Source organism: Struthio camelus, chromosome 1 (assembly GCF_040807025.1).
Source record: "Struthio camelus isolate bStrCam1 chromosome 1, bStrCam1.hap1, whole genome shotgun sequence".
NCBI classification, from domain to species: domain Eukaryota; kingdom Metazoa; phylum Chordata; class Aves; order Struthioniformes; family Struthionidae; genus Struthio; species Struthio camelus.
This window is the reverse complement of record NC_090942.1, coordinates 69,206,273-69,228,740: the sequence shown is the minus strand read 5'-3', so window position 1 is coordinate 69,228,740 and position 22,468 is coordinate 69,206,273. Positions and strand designations below refer to the sequence as shown.

The 22,468-nt window shown below is 40.4% G+C and overlaps 1 protein-coding gene across 11 annotated transcripts in view; it reads right to left on the bottom strand.

The window, feature by feature from the left end:
- The window catches only part of WNK1 (WNK lysine deficient protein kinase 1), a 111,248-nt gene that overhangs the window by 4,305 nt on the left and 84,475 nt on the right, over window positions 1–22,468 (bottom strand). For 3 of the 11 annotated variants that reach the window (XM_068947031.1, XM_068947066.1, XM_068947097.1), the window contains 10 exons: window positions 21,007–22,439; window positions 17,161–17,244; window positions 12,608–12,694; window positions 11,725–11,794; window positions 10,138–10,217; window positions 8,934–9,592; window positions 7,659–7,861; window positions 6,198–6,392; window positions 4,836–4,928; window positions 2,371–2,412 (listed from right to left, as the gene is read on the bottom strand). In XM_068947031.1, coding sequence (XP_068803132.1) covers window positions 2,371–2,412; window positions 4,836–4,928; window positions 6,198–6,392; window positions 7,659–7,861; window positions 8,934–9,592; window positions 10,138–10,217; window positions 11,725–11,794; window positions 12,608–12,694; window positions 17,161–17,244; window positions 21,007–22,439 — 2,946 coding nt within the window. The remainder of the gene's footprint in view (window positions 1–2,370; window positions 2,413–4,835; window positions 4,929–6,197; window positions 6,393–7,658; window positions 7,862–8,933; window positions 9,593–10,137; window positions 10,218–11,724; window positions 11,795–12,607; window positions 12,695–17,160; window positions 17,245–21,006; window positions 22,440–22,468) is intronic. The other 8 variants (XR_011141655.1, XM_068947060.1, XM_068947079.1 and 5 more) reach the window with 4 other exon arrangements.

Below are 22,468 nucleotides of genomic sequence, written 5' to 3'. Positions count from 1 at the left end.
CACATAAATACTAGGCTTCACTTCTGTTAGAAAGCTCACTGAAAATTCTCCTGTAGAAAATATCTACAGGAAGCTTTGTTTTGCATAGCCTCACCTGTCCCCCTCAACATTTGTAAACGAACAACCGCACTCGAATGTAAGCTTTTCAAAGGCAGACATCGTATCAGTACTAGAGGAGACTGTGCATTACCAAGTAAGCTTCCTAAATTCTTAGCAGTATTCTCATTTATATATGTTAAAATTACGGTTAACCATTAGGCCTGTAAGTCTTTTTTGAAGGACGTGGTAACGGCAGAATGAATCTAGATTTTTCAAATCCGTTCAGTACAAAACCAATTAAACACAACAAAATAAGCGTCTTGTCACTGCAGCACTAAACCCAGCATTCCTTGCAAGCACACATCCTCAGCTACTTGTTTCTCAAGGTTACTCAAACGTTTCTATTCGCATGCTCTTAAGACTGCAAATAGGAAATCCAGGAAAACCTGAGTGTATGCCAGACATTTGTGAAGAAAATTGATTAGAAGTGGAGCATCATAAATCCCAGCAGTGAAATCACCATCTCTATTGCAGAGGCCAAATGACAAAGAGTCATCACCGTCTCTTGCCTGACAACTAATTCATCTGTACCACTTTCCTTGGCTAACAGCCACAGTCCTTGCAACCTCTGTATCTCTGAAAGAACTGGCTCCAAATCCCTGTGGGAATGTTTCACATTAAGGAGTGAATTAGGAAGGTGACATACTTACTACGCAGGACAATTAAGCAAAGTGTTACTGCCTCTAGTAGTGCTGAAGAGGGAAGGATACGTCCCCCTCCCACCAATTCCAACTCAAGCATGAAATTGGCTCCCGTCTGGGTGGCCACAAGCAGAGCAGCAGTCACCGCAGGCAGGCAGACCCCATGCAATGGCACACGCAAAAGGAAAGAATAAAGGTTCCCTGACCAGGGTGTGCAGCAGCTGATCAGATGAAGAGTGATAGGAACACTCTTAAGAGTGGCAAGGAAAATCTACAATGAAATAACGAGAACCTTAAGCATGCAAAACATGGAAAGGGCTAAGAATACACTTATTAAATAAGAGCCATGGAATGAAAAGTGAAATTAAGACAAAACAGGCAAAAGCAACAAACAGATGTACTCAAGAGGAGTTGTCAATACCAGCAATAATCACATTCCACTGTTAGGGTTCATGCAGGGATTGACACACACTCTCTCATCCTCTTCACGATGGCCAATATCTGCTTTTGATATTTCACATTTCCACTTTAATCGTAAGCATACGGTTCACAACATGGGGTCCTGGACCTACTCTGGAGAGCTTCCTCAGGCCACAGAGGGGAGAGAATTAATCTAGGTATACCAGAGTGCATTCATCTGAAGATGTGAAACATGATTTAGGAATGGTTTTGAGTAGTTTTGAAAAGGGCTGGATTTGTTCAGGGTTTAGGGCAGGCGGGAAAGGTGGGAGGCGATGAGACTTTTGTCTGGAGAAGTTATTTTGTTAGGGAGCTCCTATCTCAGGTCACAGTCAGGCAGGCAAAGGCAGATCAGCCTATGCTGTTAAAGGTCAGCTATAAAATTACTAGAGCTTCCACAAAACGTCAGTTTAGACAACTTCTCGGGAATTTTGTATTTCAGCTCCGATGCAATCGCTACCTGCAGAAGCTGCCATCCAGAAGAGTGTGAAAGGGAAGTGCTTCAACTTGTAGCATTCAATGGAAACAACCCCCCACTTTCCTGCTCAGTCACAGCAACCGTCCCCAGTTCTGCTCGGACATGAAGGATCTGAAATGAAACAGGCTTCTCCCTCTTCAGCCTGCTGCCTAGAATACTTTCATTCTGCCCTCTTACTTTTCACCCATAAGCCAACAGTCAAAAGACATCTATAAAACAATCTTAAATTACAAACACACACAGGCATTTCTAAGCATTTCTTGCTTTGGGAGACACCTTCGAGATCTGCCGACGGCTTACTCTTACTCTCTTTAGATGTAGAAGGAGTCTCTGCAATAGGGTCTGTAACAGAGCTGGCAAACCCAGTCAGATCTGTAAACAAAGCAGCTGCTCAAAGGTACAACTTTAGCACGTTACAGCGAGCAACTGACCCTAACGCTCAATTCACTGCCCTTGGCAATGAGCAAAGGGCTCCACAGTGAAGGTGAGCTGCTCCTTGCCTCCACTTGTCTGCAGAAGTAATAGCCAGCCTATTAAATATGCTAACAAAGGAGCACACATTAGAGGGCATAACAGAGACAGACAGATGCTGTGCTGGAGACAGAGTCAGGGAGGTAAGGCTTCAGTGACCAGAAAAAGCTGATGAATAGCTTTACAATCAGGAATCGGAGATAACAGAAATAAGATAATTACTACAGAGCTGGTTGCAAGGACAGACTTTTTTCACCATCTTCCCTGAAGCACAAAGAGAGAGTAATTTGTTAAAAGGTAAGAGAAACAGTGAGAAATGTTTAGTATCAGCAAACAGCACGAAAAGCTCAGCTCGGTGAGAAACAGAGGACTCGGCACAGCAGGGCTCTGCTTGTGTTGTAGTAACACTCCTGCAAGTCACTACCGGGATGTTCTAGGAAAAAGCCAAAAGATCGGTCTGGCAGTTTAATCTCTTGTACTTTCAGAAAAAGCCCAGCCTCCTGCATTTGTTCTTCAGATTTCCTAAACTGTAGTGAAGGATGTTAGGAAACGTTACTGTTACAATTGGCTGATACCACAAAAGGAAAAAGCAAGCAATTCTTCCACTTCTGTCAGGAAGTGGAAAGCATTTTAACAGTTATAAAAATATGATTACTTCACAAAATGAGGAGAATTTGATAGGTCAAGTGCTTTCATAGTTTGTTCCCCCATTTTCCCAAGTTTTCTCAGATCAGAGGAACCATTCAGACTTTCCCTGCCAAGCTGTACCACTCTGTTTCTCCGGCTGCACAGTTAAAAGCATCAGTTACTGCACCGTTTCCTCAATGCTGCTGATTCTAAACTAGCATCTTTTCCAGTTGTCGCTCTCCGCAATAGCCTGCGATAGCATCTCGAGGACAAGACTCCAGGAAGCAAGCAACCTGTGACAAGCTGAGAGCCAGGCCAAGCTGTGCCATGCCTTTACAAGTATTACCTGCTTTTACAGGACAGCTACAACAAACTTTTCAAAAGGAATCCGCTTCACTTATCACCAGTCCCATGAGCAAGAGAGATACATGCCAAAGGATTCCTTTTATAACCAGATGATGTACAATTTGCAGCAAGCCACGGCCTTATAAGTGCATGATACTCTCTCATGCATTCAGCTCATTGCCAATTCCAGAAATGGAATGCCTGTTCTTTACACTCCCACCCCAAAAAAGGATAGGCCAGACCAAAGATAATTTTAAAAAGTTAGCTTTGGTAAGAATTGAACTTCTTCCAAGAAAGAAGCCATAAATCTTTGAATTGCAAATGGCAATTAGTGCACATTAATCTTCCAACCAAAACCAGTTAAGGCTACTTGATTTGAAGGTCCAGAGAAGTATCACATACCATTAGCACTTAAATCCCCAAATCCAGTGAAGTCAGACCGAGGTATCACTGCAAAATCCAACTGCCAGTTTTCCCCTCCCTTGTCTCCCTCCTTTCCTCCCTCCTGCAGGATGGAGTTGGTTGCATTGCAGCTGTCTCTGCAGAAGAGCAGGTCAAGTTGCTGCACACACGCATCTGGCTCAGCTGAGCTGCTGCTCACTGTAGCAAGGCAGATGCTACAGATGTGTAGGACTGGCAGGTAGTGCAGCAATCGAAGGCCTCTTTACAGCACCTACAGCTTTCTCATACCAAGTCACTCCAGAGGGTGAGAAACAAATGTCAGAGCATTCAAAGGGTCCAGCCTGCAGAAGCAGCATGGGAGATGTGGCAGCCACTCCCAATAAGAAGCATCACATTAGCTCAAGCGTATCAGTACTTCAGACAATCACATCAGAAGTTTGAGGATCTCTTTTTAATGTGGCCTAATATAAGTACGAGTGAAAGGATTTTAAAGACATCTGAAAGGTGACTTGTATGGGTTGACAGGATGTCTGAAGACATCTAATTTCCCATCTTCACTGCTATTTGCGGCATATTTAGTCTGTCTCCTACTCACAGTAAGGATTTCTAAATCTGGGCCCATTAGTAGCTAAGGATCTTTTGAGTTTTCCTGAAAATACTTTATAGATATGTTTAAACCTCTCAGCACTTTGATCTTTAACTATCCTAATTATTAAGTCAGTTTTAACTGCCTACAGATGGCATCAATGCTCTGCACTGTAGTCAGCGCTAGTGCTGACAGTGTGCAATAATACATCCAGCTTGCACAGTAGGTTTACTGCTGGAAGAAGTAAGCCTTTCCCCTATCAGTTACAACAATACTGCCCCAATGAAAGAATGATTTGGGAAATGCAAACCTCCCTCATTGTTTCACTAGAAAAACACCTCCCTTTCAAGTGTAATGTTCAGTAAGATGACGCTGAAGTATAATTTCTAGGCAGGCCAAAAGTAAAGGCCCATGTACTGACATCTTGCAACCTCTCCTCAGTTTCTGCCATTTCACTGAACTATCCAGATAGGTTTCCACCAAAAGCTTACTGAAGTTAGTGCTTGTTACTATAAGTTTATTAACAGAGAATATCTAAGACGAGAACCCAAACTTCTAAAGGTGTGCCAAGAGCAGCTCAGCCGAGTCATGGGATGGGAGGGAATACAAAGTGGCAGATGAGAATGGGCTGCATGAAACGGTCAGATCCAAGCAGCAGAAAAAAAACAAACAAACAAAAAGACAAAACAAAAAAAACAGACAAGGAAGGAGTAAAGGTGTTACACACAAAGAGCCAAGCAGGGCGTACTCAGAAATCGGGTCCTCCTGCCACCAGGCTTGAAAGTCACTCTCTCAGATGCACAGTTAAACTTCGCACAGCCTGTGAGAAAACAAAAACGGGAAGAACAGAGAAAGGAGAGGAGAAGAGACAGAACACCACTACAAGATGTTAGCAACTCGAGGTTGGAGGGGTGAAATGCATTAACACGGCACACAAGAACAAGCCTCAAAGAGTGGACCAAGGAGTATGTAGACACAATATACGGAGTGAAGATACTCCCTCCAACACCTCCAGCATTAGGCCAAGTTGCTGTGTTGATCTCCAGTATATAACCCAACTATAAGGTTGCAATCCATAGGAAAGCCAGATTCTGGCAAAAGTATCCAATTAGAAAAGGTACTGTGAACTTTAAGTATAGGGAGGCACAAGAAGCTCCAGTGTACTTGAAATAGGTCATTAAAAAAAACTCTTTAGAAAATTCCTCCCAAAAGTCTTTTTCCATTTTCTGTTTGTACTTCTCCAGTTCTAGCAAAACCACTTGTTAAAATGGATGCATTCAATCAGCCTGCAGGAAAGCTTTTCAAAATGATATTAAAGGTTAAAAACCGGAACAACTAAGTTCCTAGAAGTAAAGGAATCATAACCTCTCACCCCCTCAATGACTGGCAGAAAAAAACTCCCCTCCCAAATAAATCGGAGATGAGTCTTTGAGAAATTATTTAACAATAACAAATTACAAGCATCCATGACTTGAGTAAGATGAACAGTTTATTCCTACCATTCCATCCTCCTACACTAAGTCTTCCTTCCACGATAACTCTTGAATGCACAATCGCAGAACATGAGTCTTTTTTTCACCGCCGATTACTAAAAATCTCCACTGATAGAAACAGTCAAAGCAGTTTTGACATATAAAGGACTTTCAGTGTCTTCTGAAATTTCCTATCATTTCAATTATCTACGGAACAAAAGCTCCTCCTGCCCTTCCTTAAGCCTCACATGACATTTGCCTTCCCATTCTCATAAGTCTCTTCATCCTTTCAGGTTTTTGCTAACGCCTTCCTTCCAAGTCAGGAGAATACTGCTGCTATCATACTGCCTTCTTCAGTATTCTCCTTAGCGTTTTCATCAGAGCAGAAGGGGCAGAGATGTACTATGTAATCATCACTTCAATGAAAACTTCAGCTCACTTCACCTATGCAAGAACCTAGAAATCTGGTCACAAAAAACCCTTATTAGTCTCCAAACATAGATCAAATTCCCATTCTACTTTCCAAAAATGTATTAAAATCAAGTTTCATCAGGTTGAGCATTCCTCAACCATAACACTGGTGCAAGACTTGACACCAATTCCATCTAAAGTCTTACCTTGGCCTGGTGCAGAAAGGCTTGGTACCGAAAGGGCACCATCACTGGTAAAGGCAGAGTAAAGATTCTCGCTAGAAGGTGAAGGTTTGAGGGGCTGTAACAAATGGTTCTGTCCGGTCTCTGGCCCACTACCAGGAGGATGAAGAGTCTGCTGTGGCGGCAAGACTGACGGTGCACTCTGAGCTGACAAATTGCCTACAGGAAGAATCAAGACAAAAGACGTTTAGCGTTGCAGCTTTCCCAAACCATTTTCCAAGTTTTTGTCCTTGTTCCCAGTGGACAGGAGAAAGAACAGAGGAAAGTTATGACTCAAACATTTAGTGGGGAGTGAAGTCACTTGCTAGTGAAGTCACTAGCAAGTAATTCAAATGCTCATTTGAGCTATCATATGCCAGTGATACAGGGAAAAAATGCTGGGGGAAAAAGAGCCACCTGAAGGACTTCATCCTCGTAGTCAAGCATGACAATCAGGGGTGTGGGGGAGAGGGCACACATCACAGCTGGGAGGGAACCACTGTATCAGTTTGAAAGAAATAGTATTAATATGATTTAATTTAGTTTCAAGGCAACTGTGTCCCAGCTTACTGCCATATGTTCATACGTAGCTCCTCTGTACCATAACAAAACAGAAGTTATCGCCCTGGGTGACTGGATATGTATGTACCCTGCTACATTATGTGGATTTACCAAAAACATGCTGTAAGCAGTAACAAGTACTTCTGCTCACAATGCTGGCCCTCCAGTATTGTTTACTCAGTGCCACAGGATTTGAGGGACATTTACACCTACATAGCAAGGATCTGAAATCCATGTCATTCAAAGAGTCATAGAACTATTTTTCTGTGAGTATGAAAATAGTTTAATAACAATGGAATCCTTCACTATTGAAACTTTTTCTCGTTCAATACGGAAAGTATCTAGAAACACTACTCCACAGAAATGCACTACTTAGATATCTATCAGCTACATTTTAGTTTCTGAAGTGTAAGGATACTAGCAACACTATGCTCAAGTCCTACTAAAGTAGGAAGGAGAAAAAAAAAAGTCTCTCTGAATGTGAGTAAAGAGACCAGTTCCATTTTGCAAAATCAGATCCAGGAGGGAACAAGAAAAGTTTATCTAAAACTAAAGTTTTTCCTTGTACTTTAAATTTATATTTTTCCATCCCAGAAAGGATATTCCCCAGTCCTCCTAATCAGAGCCCTGTGACTAGTCTCTACAAAATAAAACCCACAACTTTAAAGCTACTCTTATGAAACAGTATAATACACTGATCGTTCCGGTTAGATTGCAAAAGCCACAAGCAAGTCTACAAACTAGCAATAGCCATTTAAAAGGTTTAAATTTAAAGGTCTCTCTTTAAAGATCATTTAAAGATCTCTCAGCGTGAGACAGAACCAAAAACATACTATCTACATTAGAAGTCATCCTGGCACTCAAAAGACTTGGAGAAAGTCTTACCTGATAGCTGAGGGCTCTTATTTCCCTGGGAGCTGCTACGACTGGACTTGCTGCTTTTTCCTTTAGTGGGTCGTCTCCTCCTTCCTGAAAGGGGTGCAGCCGGGGGGATAATTACTGCAGGTGGGATCTTGCCCAACTTTGTGTATAGTGACTCAATCTCCTGCTTCTGTCGGCTCTGCAGCTCCTGGATCTCTTTAAGGTGCCTAATAAGTTACAGAAGAAAATGACTTTAAAAACGTTATATGTATATACATGCAATATATTGTATATGTATATTGTTCATGAACAATTATATGTATATACATACAATCCCCTTCCCACCCAAACACGACTACGTCTTCTGTAGTCAAACTCCCACCACTAACATGCAAGATGTGACGAAATACATCTTGACCACAAATAACCACTGAATGCACATGACAAAATACTTGTCATTTTCCACTGTGGTCTAACACTGGCCAGAATTCCAATACAAAGTTCCCAACGTTGCAATCATAAAGCCAGGATAAACAGAAGTACAAAAAAGGACATACACCTACTGTAGAAGGTCTGATCATTCAACATAAACACTACAGGAATAACTAATTACTCATTTTCTGAGAGGTATGGCCTTGGAGACTTCCATGTTACTATTGTATCAAATTTTCAGAGCTGCTATATACACAAGATGTAAAACTTTTTTAATGGCAGCTGGCAGTTTCATTTCTAACGTAAATAAATTAGTGGCTCACATTCCTTGACTTCTAAGCTTTTTTCTAAGCCAACAGACATTCTTCAGGAGGAGAGGGAGAACCACTGGAAGTGCCAGAAGCGCGTGTTAGAAATGCAGAGTTCTGTGTCATTTAAAATAAGACATCAATATTTCCACTAGCTACTAAATTTCAATGATATGCAAGAACTATAAATCTGCATAGTCTCATCTCATCCATAGCGTGACAACCAGTCTACATATAAACACATGCAGCAAGACTACAGGTTAAAAAATTAAGCATAGCAAGTGCGCATGTTCATTTCTAGAATAATTATGTACTACTTTTACCTCTAAAGAATCTTACTTCCCACGCAAACATTGACAATCGGTCCTGACATATAGCAAAAGTTTACTCTTCTAAAGTAGTCTTTCTTTTTTTAAATAAAAAGTGCAGTCCAGATGAAATGAAAAGAAATTCATATAATCTGTTACATATACTGCACACTTGACCTCCTATTTTACCCTCAAAAGGGAAGGAGGGTGGGAAAAAAAAAAAGAAGAAAAAAGAAAAAAAAAAATCTTACTTCTCCCGTAACCGACGGAGTTCCAATTTCAAGTCTTCATCTTCAATATCTGACTCGTTGTCACTGCTCATGTAGGAAGAGTTGAATGAGTTACTAAGGCTCTGAACAGGGAGGCTGATCTTTGACCCCAGGGGCTGGAGGGAGTCCGGGCTCCCCGAGCCGTCATCCAGCTCCTTAGCCATCCCACTCAAAAAGGCAGCCTCCAGCTCTGAGGACGGGCCGTTCATGTGTGGGGACTGCCTTGGCTCCAGTTCTTTCTGAGGAGCTGCAGCCGAAGCAGCAACTTGTTCCAAGTCCACAGAGAGAGGAAGAGTCATTGGCTCTTTCTCTGCACAGGTGATCTCATCCTGAGTCTTGGAGACTGAAAAACGCCCCACTTGATCCGTTGTTGTTGTCACCTGGAAGCGCCCAACCTTAGTAGGCTGACCAACATCTACTGGCAATTGCACCACAGGAACTGGACAAGGAATACCATCTACCACATCGAAGGATGAGTCAGCAACAGCCTCACTCTTCCGACTGCCAGCCTGCTTTACCAGTGTACTCTCTGGACTACTGCCAGAAAGAGATGAAGATTCAGAGGAGGTGGTTTCAAATTGCACTGGCTTAGTTTCAGGTTTGTCACTCTCTTTCAGCACATCATCCACTGCCACTGAGACCTAGGATGGAAACATAAGTAGACTTTTAGCTCTTCCTTAACATAGTGCTCTGATTTTCCTCTCAAAAGAGAGGAGAATCTGAGAGGGGGAGAAAACGAGTTTCCTTGCAATGCCTCATGGAAAGTTTCTTCCACCCTCCAAGTAAGATGCTGCCACACAAAACCAACAGTTCTATATAATTTGGATGACTTAACTCCAAGAAATAGAAGATTCAGAGGAGGCTCCCTTCACAGACAAGACATAAAGTGAATGTCCCAGCATTAAGCTAGTCAAAAAGTAGTTAACATTAAAGACCAAGGCCAACAGTCACATAGCTAAGGCTGACGTGATGAAGTGCTGTCTTCACAAACTAGACCTGTATAATCTAGTGCAACCTCTGCCCTGAAAGAGAACAGTGTTTGAACAAAAAACACTGCATTCACAACCTCAATATGGATATCCTCTCAATAGAAAAGTCTACCAAGAGGCAAACTGAGCTGCCAATAGATAGTAACTGCTCAGCAAGAATTCTGGATCAATGACCAGCTCAGTTTAACATCTCCTACCTGAAACCGTCCCATCTTAAGAACACCAGCTCCTGCTGTGGTAGCCATAGCACTGCTCTCTCCACCACATGATGCTGAAGCTATGAAAGAGGAGAATGGGATGGAAAAGAAAATTACAAACATATTATTTTAACTCCAACCGTTTCTTTTTTTCTGGCTCAAACTTATCAGTTAACTCTTAGTAGGCCTTTGGATTCATTGAACCTGATCTCACTTCTCAACTTTACCATATAGAATACAAAACTGCAGTTTTAAAATGAAACATTTTTCTATAAAGTTTTCCTGCAAGTACAGTAGCCAAAGAATCAGAGTCACAATTTATGCAAGGCGGCACTGGTAATAGGGTTTTTCTTCATTTTTTATTTTAAGTAAGTACCCACCGTGGTTAGCTGAATTTCACTAATGCCAAAGGTAATGTATTAACAGAAAAGTGGTAAGTTAGAGAAATGCTATAAACCACATTTTTCAAAGCAGCCTATCTGAAGCCTTCAGAGCTGGATTCTTGGATGTCAGCTCCAAATGTAATTGCTATATGCACTGCTGGTATAAGGTTGCAAAGCTGAGAAACAGCATTCTATTTTTAAACCAGTCGTATTGGACAACTTGCTATGCTTATTAAGCAACCTCCTCGTTCACTTACTTTTACCATCTAAACTTCAGCAGGCAAAAAAATCCCTCATTTTCTCACAAGAGAATGAGTTATACGGTACAGTTTACTATCAACTTGCCCAAACAGAACTATACTATTTTCCTATTGGTTTTATTCACTTTTGAAGGTTTGCCGTTGAACTTCAGAGGCATGTGCAAGTTCTCAAATATTGTTTACTAACTAGTTTAGAAATAATTTTAGTACTACATTGACAGTCTCTGCAAAAAAAAAGATTTTCAAAATTTAAATAAGCAGTGGAATACTGACTGGGAAGTCTCAAACTGCACCCCCAGAACCACACTTGCTTTAAACATCCAACACGTTCTAGGACTTCACAGAACTGGTAAACTTTTAAACTGTTGAACTCATTTAGATTCGCAAGTCATTGATCATTCAAGCGTCAAGTTTCATCCACTCAAACCTCAGTTGCTCTTTAGAAGCCAGAACACAGTCTTTTTTCTACTGCTTTTAATCGTTTTAATTGTTTGATTTTCATTTCTCTATCTATATAGAAAGGAAATGCTCTCAGGTTAGGAAGAGAAATCCTACATATAGGAGACAGCATAATGACACAAAATAAAAGGCCTTACTCCTGTTGCCAAGAATACATCACAAGACGCAAAACAGTTCCTTCACATCCTGAAGCTGTACCTTAGCAGCGTACTTGAGATTCTTTGTAGGTCTTAATTTAGCATTTTGGATAACTTTAAATCTTAAATGAATTACTAACATGTGCATATCGTTCCCATCTCCTGGCCTACGGTGGAAAACGTCAGTCTAGTTATTAAAAACACTTCCTAATTGCCATTTTCTGACTTATTAAAACAAAAAACAACAACAAAAAAACACCACTCGTATCCTTCCATTGCTAGTCCTTTCAATTTGGTGTTATATCTCCAAGTTGAGGAACCATCTGAAATAATAAAAGGCTGTTTTACCATCTTTTGGAGACTGTGCTGCTGTGGACACCAGCCCGGTAACCGTTGTGGATGCTACTGAGGGCACAGACTATAAATTCAAGGGGGAGGAGACAAAAAAAAAAAAAAAAGAAAGAAAGAAAGAAAGAAAATTAGTTTGATCGAACTGCATCTATCACATTGCATAATATAGAATCTTTTAATTCCACCAGGACCAAGGTATGACCCATGACAAGAATAATGCAAGAGAATTTTTAATCTCCAGAGCAAGCAACATCAGAAACAGATTTTGCACATCCTACAACTTAAGACTGTCAGCAGAGCCTCCTCTTTTTCGTTTTGCAGAAGTAACGCATAAGTAGTCACTTGGAGATCACAATGTCAGTCATTATCCTGTTTTCTGTAGAACTTTTATTATAATCTTTAAAATAAAAGATACTCTTTAAAATAGAAATGTTCAGTATTTTGCTCTTTGACTCAACTGTGCAAATGTAGAATCAAGAGTGACCTTTCAGTCTGTGGGACTGAGGCAACCAGATACGATGCTGACAAGTTATAGGAAAAATAAGTAGTTTGCAATAGATTCTATATTCCTAGAGGCTGATTTTGCTATTAGGTCTTAATATAGCTTTTCTGATTAAGTCACTGGACAATTGTATCAAACTGGAAGGGGAGGTAACTATGGAATAACAGGAAAAAATGGAAAAAGAACTATGGAAAAAGAATACTAAATGAATAGTATGTCAGTCTTAACTTGGAAGAGATGTTTACGGCGTGGATCTGAAATTTTTTAAAATAATTTAAGGACTGGCATAGTGGTATTAAAGACAGTGACCTAACAGCACAAACTCAAGAAAACACGGAAATTATTCAATACTACCAATTGCTAGCATTGCAAACTTACACAGGCAGGAGCAGACGTCACTGGAACGGTCTCTGGACTAAGGGTTCTTCTCAGCTTAGCATCCAGATCTTCCAAGGGCTGCTGGGACTGATGAAAAAGGAAATAGTAAACAGCTGTCCTAACCCAAGAGAAATACACATACTACATTTCAGAAACTGCAGCCACATTTAATATTAAAATTTAAAGCAGTCAGTACAGCTTCAATATTTCTATCACCTTTAGTTCCTACATGGTTACATTTAACATGTATAGCAAAACAAGACTGGAAGCAATTTAAGTAACACGTTTTAAAAACAGAAAAGAAACATTAACTAGTATTTCTATTATTCCTTAAGTTAGCTGGTTGTTTTCCCACTCTGGTGAACTGTGTAAACACACCATGAACCTCCAAATTCTACAGTTTCTGATCCATAAGGAGGAGGTGGTAGTTTATATGATGGATTATGTAAACTCTTGAAGAAAGTAAAAAAAAAAAAAAAAAAAAAAATCACAAAAGCAAGCTCTTAAAAGATTTCAAATACTTATTATTATTTCAACAGCAAATATCCTCTTCAGACTGAGAATAATACAGAAATTTAAAAAATTGAGTCAGAAGTTCCCTTAAAGATGCTACCTGGATGGATTGACCTTAAGAGGAAGAGGGGAGGAGGGGCAGAGTCTCTCTCAGGTAGACCTGCTACTTAGATTTCAGCTGCTTGAGTTGTCATTCAAAAAGACTCAAGTTGGGCCAAACTACTAGGGGGAGGGGAAGAGACAGGGAAGGGTGTGAGGAGAGAGATATTTAAAATTATCTTAAATACAAGAAAAGCCTGGATTCACTCAAGACTGTGAATTAGGGCCACAACCATAAGATACATATGAAAGAAAACAAGTGCTGGCAGATGTCATTAAGTTGGAATTCTGACCTCATGCAGTAGAAATTTTCATCCTGACTTTAGCATCACGAATCTTTCCAAGACTTTTTTTTTTTTTTTATATAAAAGCCAGGACTTGATCGGGCTGAAACTGAGGGCACGGCAACATAAAAACGTTACCTTCCACTTTCAAGAAAGCGGAAGTTAGAGGCACTCAATAGCAAAAAAGGTTTCAACAGGTTCGCCAGGATCACGTTCCTCCTGAACTGTGGATTTCCGAACAAACAAACAGAAAAAACTAAAACAAAAACCCCAAGAACAAAAAACACCCTCATACCAATTCCATCCTCCTAACTTAAAAAAAAAAAAAAAAAAGATACAGACTCCTGCAGGACTCTGTTCACAAATCAAAATCTCCATTTCATCTGGAATACTGTACAAGTTTTCATCACTAATGCTCACAAAAAGAGATTTCATCTAAATAAACAAATGAAGGAGCTGAGATACCAGAATGATCAGGGTATAAAGATTCTCTTATGGACAAGGGCAGCAAAAATGAAGCTGGGGGAGGGAATCAATTTGAATATGCTTTAAAGACAAATGAAGAAATAAACAGAGCACAACTATTTAAGACCGAGGAACAGTCTGACCTAAACTGGTCTTGAGATAGCCCGCGTTTTGTCTGCAAATTAGGGGTAGGTCACTAAGCAAAGAAAAAAGTTTGTGCCATGAGCTGCTGACAGAAACAATAATGACAGCAAGCTTAGCTATTTTAAGACAAACCAATAATTTTCCAGATAGCATTTCTGTGATAGGGGCAAACGCTCTTAACAGTGGACCAGATTTGATCCAGTTGGTCTCCTCCCATTTTGTCTCACGCTCCCAGATCACGGCCTCCAAGTTCAAATGATAGGTAAAAGCAGGTAAGCTGTTAGCAGGGGAGAAGGGTCTATATTAGTGTCTCTCCCGTATCACAAATCCTGCTAGGAGGACCTATAATTAACAGGAAGATGTTTTCTGCAGTGGTATGGTGCTCAAGTCATGTAAGCAGCTACAAAACCTTTGAGCTCTGAGAGAAAAATTACTCTGACACCAGGTTCCAAGAGATAACTAAAAAAAGTGCTGTGAACTTAACGTAACTGGTTTTAACCAGCTCCTTCCAGATCCATTTGCTATAACCGCCTGTGGTGAGAACACAGGCAAGATTAACCACTAAATTGTTTTTAATTTCCCTTTAACAGAATATTGCTGCAAAAAGAACGGGTTGAAAGGCATGAAGCGGCTTCTGTCTCCAGCAGCTGGAGAGAGGAGTTAAAAAAAAAACAAAAACAAAAACAAAAGTTGCTTGCTAACACTACCATTTCACAGCTCTAGCACAGGACAATCAGCTTCTTGCTCAGTTCAGAGGCAGGAGATACCCAGTTCCCAATTACCCACAGAAGAGCGTACATACAGCTCTTACACAAATTGCTAGTAAGAAGCCACATGAAACCAAACACAGCAGCATTCTCCTTTCTGTGACAGTTTAAAGAGCAATACGTTCACATTCTTCATCTTCTTACATAAAAAGCACAAATTCCTGCCTTTTCACATTAAATAACACTTTCCACAAGTGATAGGCTGATCCTTATCACACTCAAAGTTCAAACATGCGTTCATTAAAAAAGTTTTGAACATGGAGGCCATCTGCAAGGGCTCTGAATCATGCTGGACATATTATCACTGACTTGTATTTGCTTCCCAACCGAGAAGGTGGTAGAGCAGGAACACACAGGACGATGTCAACTTTCGGCACATTGTAGTATAGGTCCACTACAGTGTTTCTATTCTTACCCCTAGGGCATACACTATGCAAATTTTGTGATATTTATTTATTTTAATGACATTTACTAGAGAAATCAGAGTAGCTGCTGAATAAATACAGAGCTTCTACAGAGAGCCTCTGCTTACTGCAACTAATAGAAGTAAAAAAAGAAAAAAAAATACTAGAAAGCTTAAAAAGTGACTATTAATATCATCGCCAACATAAAACCACAAGAAAGCGGCTCACACTGCCCACTGCTCAATTCTACTTATGTCTTTGGAACCAGGTAACATTGTTTATCATGTTTGAAAGGGAGGAATGGAAACTTATTCCAATGGTATCTTGGAAGAATAATACCCTATTACACGTAGCTCAGTTCTTACAATTTTAGCTGTAGCATAATGTGAGCCATGACACCTCAGTAACCAAAGTTGTCTTAGCACAATTGAAATTATTTACAGTTTTCTAGAACTATTCCTTTGTATGATAGTCAACTTAAATGCTTTCACACAGAAAAGCCATTGTAAATAGCAAAAAAGGAAGTTTGCAAAGAACTTAGAGAGACCTTTGAAGTTCATTTTAAATGCACTTCCACAGGTGAAACTTGAATTCAGGAGCTCCATTTCAAGAGATAAGCTAGGAGACCGTTACCAGGGTGTCAAGAACCAGAACTTTATCAAGGTTAGCTCAATCCGTGTTAAAATTCTTGGAGGTCAAGAAAACAAAAAAAGAAATCAGGTCACACTGTTAATGAACACTGCACAAATTTTCATACTGTAGCCGTTTTATTGGGATTACTTTAAAATTATAGTTAAGAGAAGGTAATAATTCCTTTTTTTTAAAGGGACTGATTCCAACTCAAGTGTTGTTTTTGAACATGTATTCTGCAGCTACTCACTGTAGACCCGAATCACAGGTGGAAGAGGTCAATACTTTAAAAAGTTACATGTACTTAGGAAACAATAGACTTGAGACAAAATTATTCTGAGCCTTAAGCAGGCACCAGCAGATACCCACTTGAATCATATCTTCTTTACAGGTTTGAATATAAAAATTGGGATGATGTTTCTGTGCAAAGTGTGCTTGCCTATAGTTCTGTAAATAGTCTTCCTCTTATTTATCTGTCAAATGATCCTTTCTGTTGGAAATAGCAGATCTCCACCTCGTGATCCCATGATTCTTGTTTGATTATTTAATACGCAAAGAAAAGCTGAAAAAAGTGTAGTATTCCCACGTTACATTTCATTGCACAGCACTTAAAAGATCCATAAAGCCAACACAGTTGTTCTCATTTACAGTTGTTTTTCTTTGTTTTCTTCATCTTTTTGGCCCCCCCCCTTTCCAATTTACATATAAAACACCCTGTTAACTATCGCACACAGGAATAGAAATTGAGCAAGGTTAAGCCACTGCTATAATTCAATTCCTGTTTTGAACCAGGATCTTCAAAGAACTTTTGCAAATGCTGAAGGACTAGAAGTCTAGTAACTGTGGGGGAAAAAAAAAAAAAGAATTTTCAGAGCCAGCAATCTTGTGCTTTTATGAACATTTAATTGCAGGATACACTGCCTTCCTAAGGAGCTATTATATCCTTTCATTGCAGGAAGAAAACAGGTCCAAGTTTTACACACACACTCACCTGTATTATGTTTTTAAAAAAAGCTCTCAAGTTCAAGTTAAAACATTAAATACCGGCTACAGTGACCCAAAGGGAAAGCTATATCTCCAGTTCTGAAGCCACTTTGGCCACTGCTACAATTAACACAAGGGGTTATTCAGTCAAAAGAAAAGAAAAACAAAGACATTAATAACATGCAATGGAGAGTTTAATTGAAACATGCTCTTTGAAAGGAAAAGGAAAAGAAGCAGATAAGATCTGCTGAGTTGTGTAGCACCTGAGTTAGTGAAGGTCCTGGAAAAGGTGGCAGCGGCTCACTGGACGGAGTGCCAGCTGGAAGTTCAGAACCTACTGGTAGCACCTAAGGATAATGAAGAGGAAACGCGAGTCCATCAGACATGGAAAAACAGAAGGATCAGATACCAAGTTACACTGAGTCACGTCATATCACAGAAGCCCCAAAGAGTTTTTCTGTAGAGACTTCCTTCCTGGAAAGTTAGCATAGGCTCTTTAGGGATTTTTGCAACAATTAAAGATAGCTAGATTAAAAAAAACTAACAATTTTGTCCACAATTCCATTAAAAGCAGCCGCTCTATTCAGAAGCGGCACATCTTGGGCATTTTAATTTCAAGTTTGCAAGAAATGCTACTACAATAATTGCTCAAAAAAGCCCTTATGCTTCCAAGACACTTAATCTATAATAGGGTGCAAGAACGCAACCTTAATCCATCTCCTTACGACAGACCTACGTTCATGTTCTGCTGCCAGTCAACAATGGCAAGCTACATGCTTCTAGCAAATTGTTCCACGCAATACAACTTGAGAACAGAAACTGTCATTCCTGAGGAAGTCTCCATGTGTTGAAAAGCATATATATAAACCTTTTATACCAATCTTTGATTCATCATCTTTTTTGAACACGAAGGGTGCTGATGACCCATGAAAGATGACTATGCCATGCAACTGGATAGGGGAAAGACATCCAGGTACGTGGAAGAGGTTAGAGAGACTGGAAAGGTTAGAATGAGGCACCAAAGCCCCACAGCCAAGTCAGAGAGCACATTCCAGTTAGTTGTTTCAATTGTTACGGAAGTGGGAAGGTCTAAGAATTAAGTGACCCATTACACATCTTGCAATTCTTTTTCTCAGCTGTAACCTCGAGACTTGACCACGACTTTTAAGATTTCAGGAACAGCATGATAGCCTCGTGAGTTACAGTGTTGGTCAGCTGACTTCTCTTTTATGATAGCAAACACTGTCAGATACTATAACTGGCTTAAAGTCTTCTCACATCCTCATCAAGCAGAACCCATTCTAGGTTGCCATCATGTTACCACAGCTTAATTAGTGGTTCAAAGTGCAGTAACGGCTGCCCAGGAAAGACATCCTCCGTAACTATCTACTCTCCGTAACTATCTACCCTCCCAACAACGTTTCATCAGGGACTACGTCAAGTTGCATTACCTCAGTTTTGCTGCGCGCTAGGAACATACATATGAATGTTACCAGTCCTCCTGATATATGTTGACTTGTTAAGCTGTGATAAATTTATAATATAGCTTATAAATAAGGGGTAAAATACGTGTTTATTTAAACTAGAAGACAAGTAAAAGCATATTTACTCTCCGAGTTAACAGACTGGCCATAAACAAAATAACGCCCCCCCTAACCCTCCCCCCCACAAGGTTTATTATACCCCGGAAAGCCCAAGTGTTAAGCTCCTTAAAGTTCAAAAACAAACAGAAAATGAACCTAAAGTTAAGCTAAGAAAAAAACACACAGTAATTTATAAGCGACGACTTCAGAGAGTTTTCCTATAATAGACAACAATGCCCCCAAATATGAATCATATTTAAATCCAAGCATTTATGATTATGGGTTTGTAGTTAACAGGTTTCTAACAGTTCCAACACTTTCCACATCAGTACTATTTTTTTCTATTTTTTTAAATCTTTCTTTTCTAATTCTCAACTTCATTTCAACATAAGTGAATTCCTCTGGCGTCTGCTTTTCTCCCCAGCATCCTTGGGATGTGTTCCCTCTCTGCTCCATGGCAGACATTTCCTACTTTGTGCTTGAACACAATCTAAAAGGGAAACAAATGCCACACTGGGCAATACTATAATTTTGTTGTTAAAAAAAGTGAACTGTGGAGTCCCACTTATTGATTTATATAGTTACATTTCAAGACAAGCGTTACATGTATGCAATCTACACTAGTCACAGAAAGGTAGACCATTTACAACATCTACAAGGGGTTGGAAAGAAAAATGGATAAGAATCTCCATACTCTTTGCTCCATCCATCCATTATCCCCTTTCACTCTTCCATCTCTAGTTCCTACTTTTCAACGGAGGCTGGAGAAATCCTCAAAGTTTAATGCTATGGCAGCTGTCACGTTCCCCCAAATCTTACACAAATTTTATGTATTGGTCTAATAATACACTGCTCTAATTAATTGTAACCTCCTCACTGCATATAAAATTGATGGAATTATTTCACTGATTCTTTTGCTATAATTATCTCTAGCTTTGTCTCAGATAAAAATATCCATCACCACAAGAGAATGGTACCATATTAATTTCCCACCTGTACCTTCACTTTTGCAAAAAGGGTTGGGAAAGGAATCACATGAGTCTGGTTGGCAAGGCACACAGATGAAGAGCTCTGCTGCCTAACTCAACCTTGGAACATTACATTTATTTATTTTAGGGTAAGGCAAGAAGCCTGGAGTTTATTTTTTGTTGCCTTGCTCTCCTGACCAGAGCATACAACAAGATTTCCCCATGGGGAAAAGTATTAATGATTCTGCTTCCAGTAAAAAAAAAACAAAAAACAAACAAACAACAAAAAATAAATATATATATATAATATATACACATACAGCAGCAACTATTTTCACTCTGGGCAGGAAGCCTCCAGAGCCATGGCTGCGCTTCTCGGAGAAGGTTTATCAAAGCAGAGAAACAGAGCAGAGAAAGCAGAGGTTTATCAGAGCAAAGAAAAACATTTTGTCTACAAAATCAAAACTCAAAAGACAAAATCTGAGTAAATTCCATTTATCTCCATCTCCTAAAGAAGTACTGGCTCAAATATTACAGTGAGAAAGTTTTCTACCACTACTGCATATAGAACCATGAAGGAGATGGGGGGAAAGCTATATCAGTAAGAGTACAAGGGAATAAGAATATTAAAGAATAGAGATGCTAGGAGCATTAACTTAATTGGAATAACCTGAAACTGGTTAATACAGAGACCAACACAATGGAGTCGGAAAGGATGTTAGAGAAGTAAAAGGCAGCCGGTATTAAGGTGTTTGGTTTGCCAAGGACCTCAGAAGCCTCTCCAATTCATTTGCACTTAACACTTTGAACAGGCCAGAAATAGTTTAAAAAGCAGAAATGCAGGCCTCCAAAAAAAGGCAGCTATTTATAAGAACACAGATAGTCTGTTTTCACACACTGACATTTCTGGACAGTGAGCAAATACCAACTCCTATAAAACGTCTCAGATGTTACCAAGTATCACAAATCATCTCTTTATGAAAGAGTATTTGCTCGAGAAGCATGATTCAACAAAAGCTACCTTCAAGTTTTCAGATATTCAGACCTCTTTTAAACTCATCTCAAGGAAAAGAGATGAGGTACCACATAAGAAGTAGAAGACTTAAGAACAGTCAGATCTACCCTTGCCTTCAAGAAATAGGCTAATAAGAAGCAAAGCTAAACTATCATGACTAATTTGTGAAACACATACAACCACCCTCAGCTCATTTTAGTAACCATAAATAAAGGAAAAAGCTATTTAAAGCAAGATTTCCAAGCTTCTATTTGAAAAAAACATTTGCTTTACTCCTCACTGTTTAGGAGAAGGAAAAATTAACAGTGACATTAGGGAGGTATCTCAGACACACAATATAAAACTGGACACTTGTTTCAACACGGACAGAACAAAGTGTTCTCAGGATAAATAAGTCTATCAGAGGATAAAACCGTCATTCAAATATTATATCAAGCAAAGCCACCTCTGCCTGCATAAATATTTTGCTTTAAAAAAGCATTCTGATCAACAAGGCCATTTTCTACTATACTTAAATATTAACACAAACGTTGCATTTCTTACCGGTACCCTGCTAAGAGGTGGCTTTGAAGGAGAGGTCCCTGGTTTTACTGCTGCTGCTGCAATGCTGCTTGATGCTGAAATATAGCTGACCGGGGTGATCACTTGCCCAGGAGTGGCAACTGGTGTCAGCACAGGCAAGCCCGTTGGTCCAAGAGGCAAACTACTCGGTGGTATACAAGTGCTAATGGATGTCAGGGGTTTAGTTGGTGCAACAACAGTAGTCGGTATCCCAGGAACGACAGTAGTTTCCATTACCAACGATGTCTCCAGAGATACGGAGGGATGCGCTGTTCCAACGTTGCTGTGTTCGCTGAAGAGAGATCGTAGCTTTTCTTCCAGGGTCTTTATATCATCAATACCGGGTGCTTTAGACTGAGCATCAGCATCAGCCTCCAGACAGTGAGTATGAGGTTGGTTGGGTAATGGAGCTGGCTGAGGCTGACTGTGTATCAATGTTTGCTGTACTGCAGGCAAGTTGGTAACTGGCTGTGGCAAGACACCAGGTAAAGGAACCTGGGGCAATACAGGCGTAGATGTTGCACCTGGAATCTGGGGCAGGACAGGTGTTGATGTAATTGCTGATGGGATGAGTAAGGCATGCATCACTGGTTGAGTGACTGAACCACATATGCTTGTTGCTACGGAAGATAAAGGTGCAGAGATTGGAAGAGATAATCCAGCTGCACTGCAGAGCTGTGATTTATCTATGGATTGCCCACTTTCAGACAGGGATTGCGGAGCACTTACAGCTATTGTTTCTGCCAGGCTGGAGACAGAGCCACTGCTACTAAGTTGAGGAAGCTGCAAAGCCACATTCTGAGGCAGAGATACAGCAACAGATGTCTGTGGCACTGCCAAACTACTTACAATCTGAGGAGTAGATTGAGATGTCACAGCTGGTGCAACGACACCAAGACCAGCGACCCCAGGAATCTGGGCAGACGGCAGCGCCAAAGAAGCCGGTGTGCTGGTACTAGGGGCAATGTCTCCAGTCAGTGGCTGAGCAGGCTGGGATGTGGTAGATAGGGAAAAGGAGGCAGGGGCGCTCACACTGGAAGCCACTCCACCAGTCGACTGCTGTCCAGATTGTGAGGCTGGAGGTGGAGAAATAGAGCTTGGCACGCTTGTGCTTGGTGCAACTCCGATAGTTGCATTTTCTGAAGGCAAAGTAACAGATCCTGGAACAGAAACACCTGTGGTGGAAGGAACAGATGCTGAAAGAGCAGCTACTGATGCTGGGGGTGCACCACTGCCTGCCATGGTAGAAAGCGCAGGTGGAAACGGTGGTATAGTTTGGCTGAACACTGGAGGAGCTGTACTAGGTCCTTCTGTCATTTGAGCATGCCTGATCTCAGAGAAAGCTTGCTGCAAGCTCAGTGACGATGCAGAGTGGGAGAGATTCATTCCAGGACCATGTAACGGAGATGCAGCAACTGAAAGAACAGAAAAATGTCAGTCCACC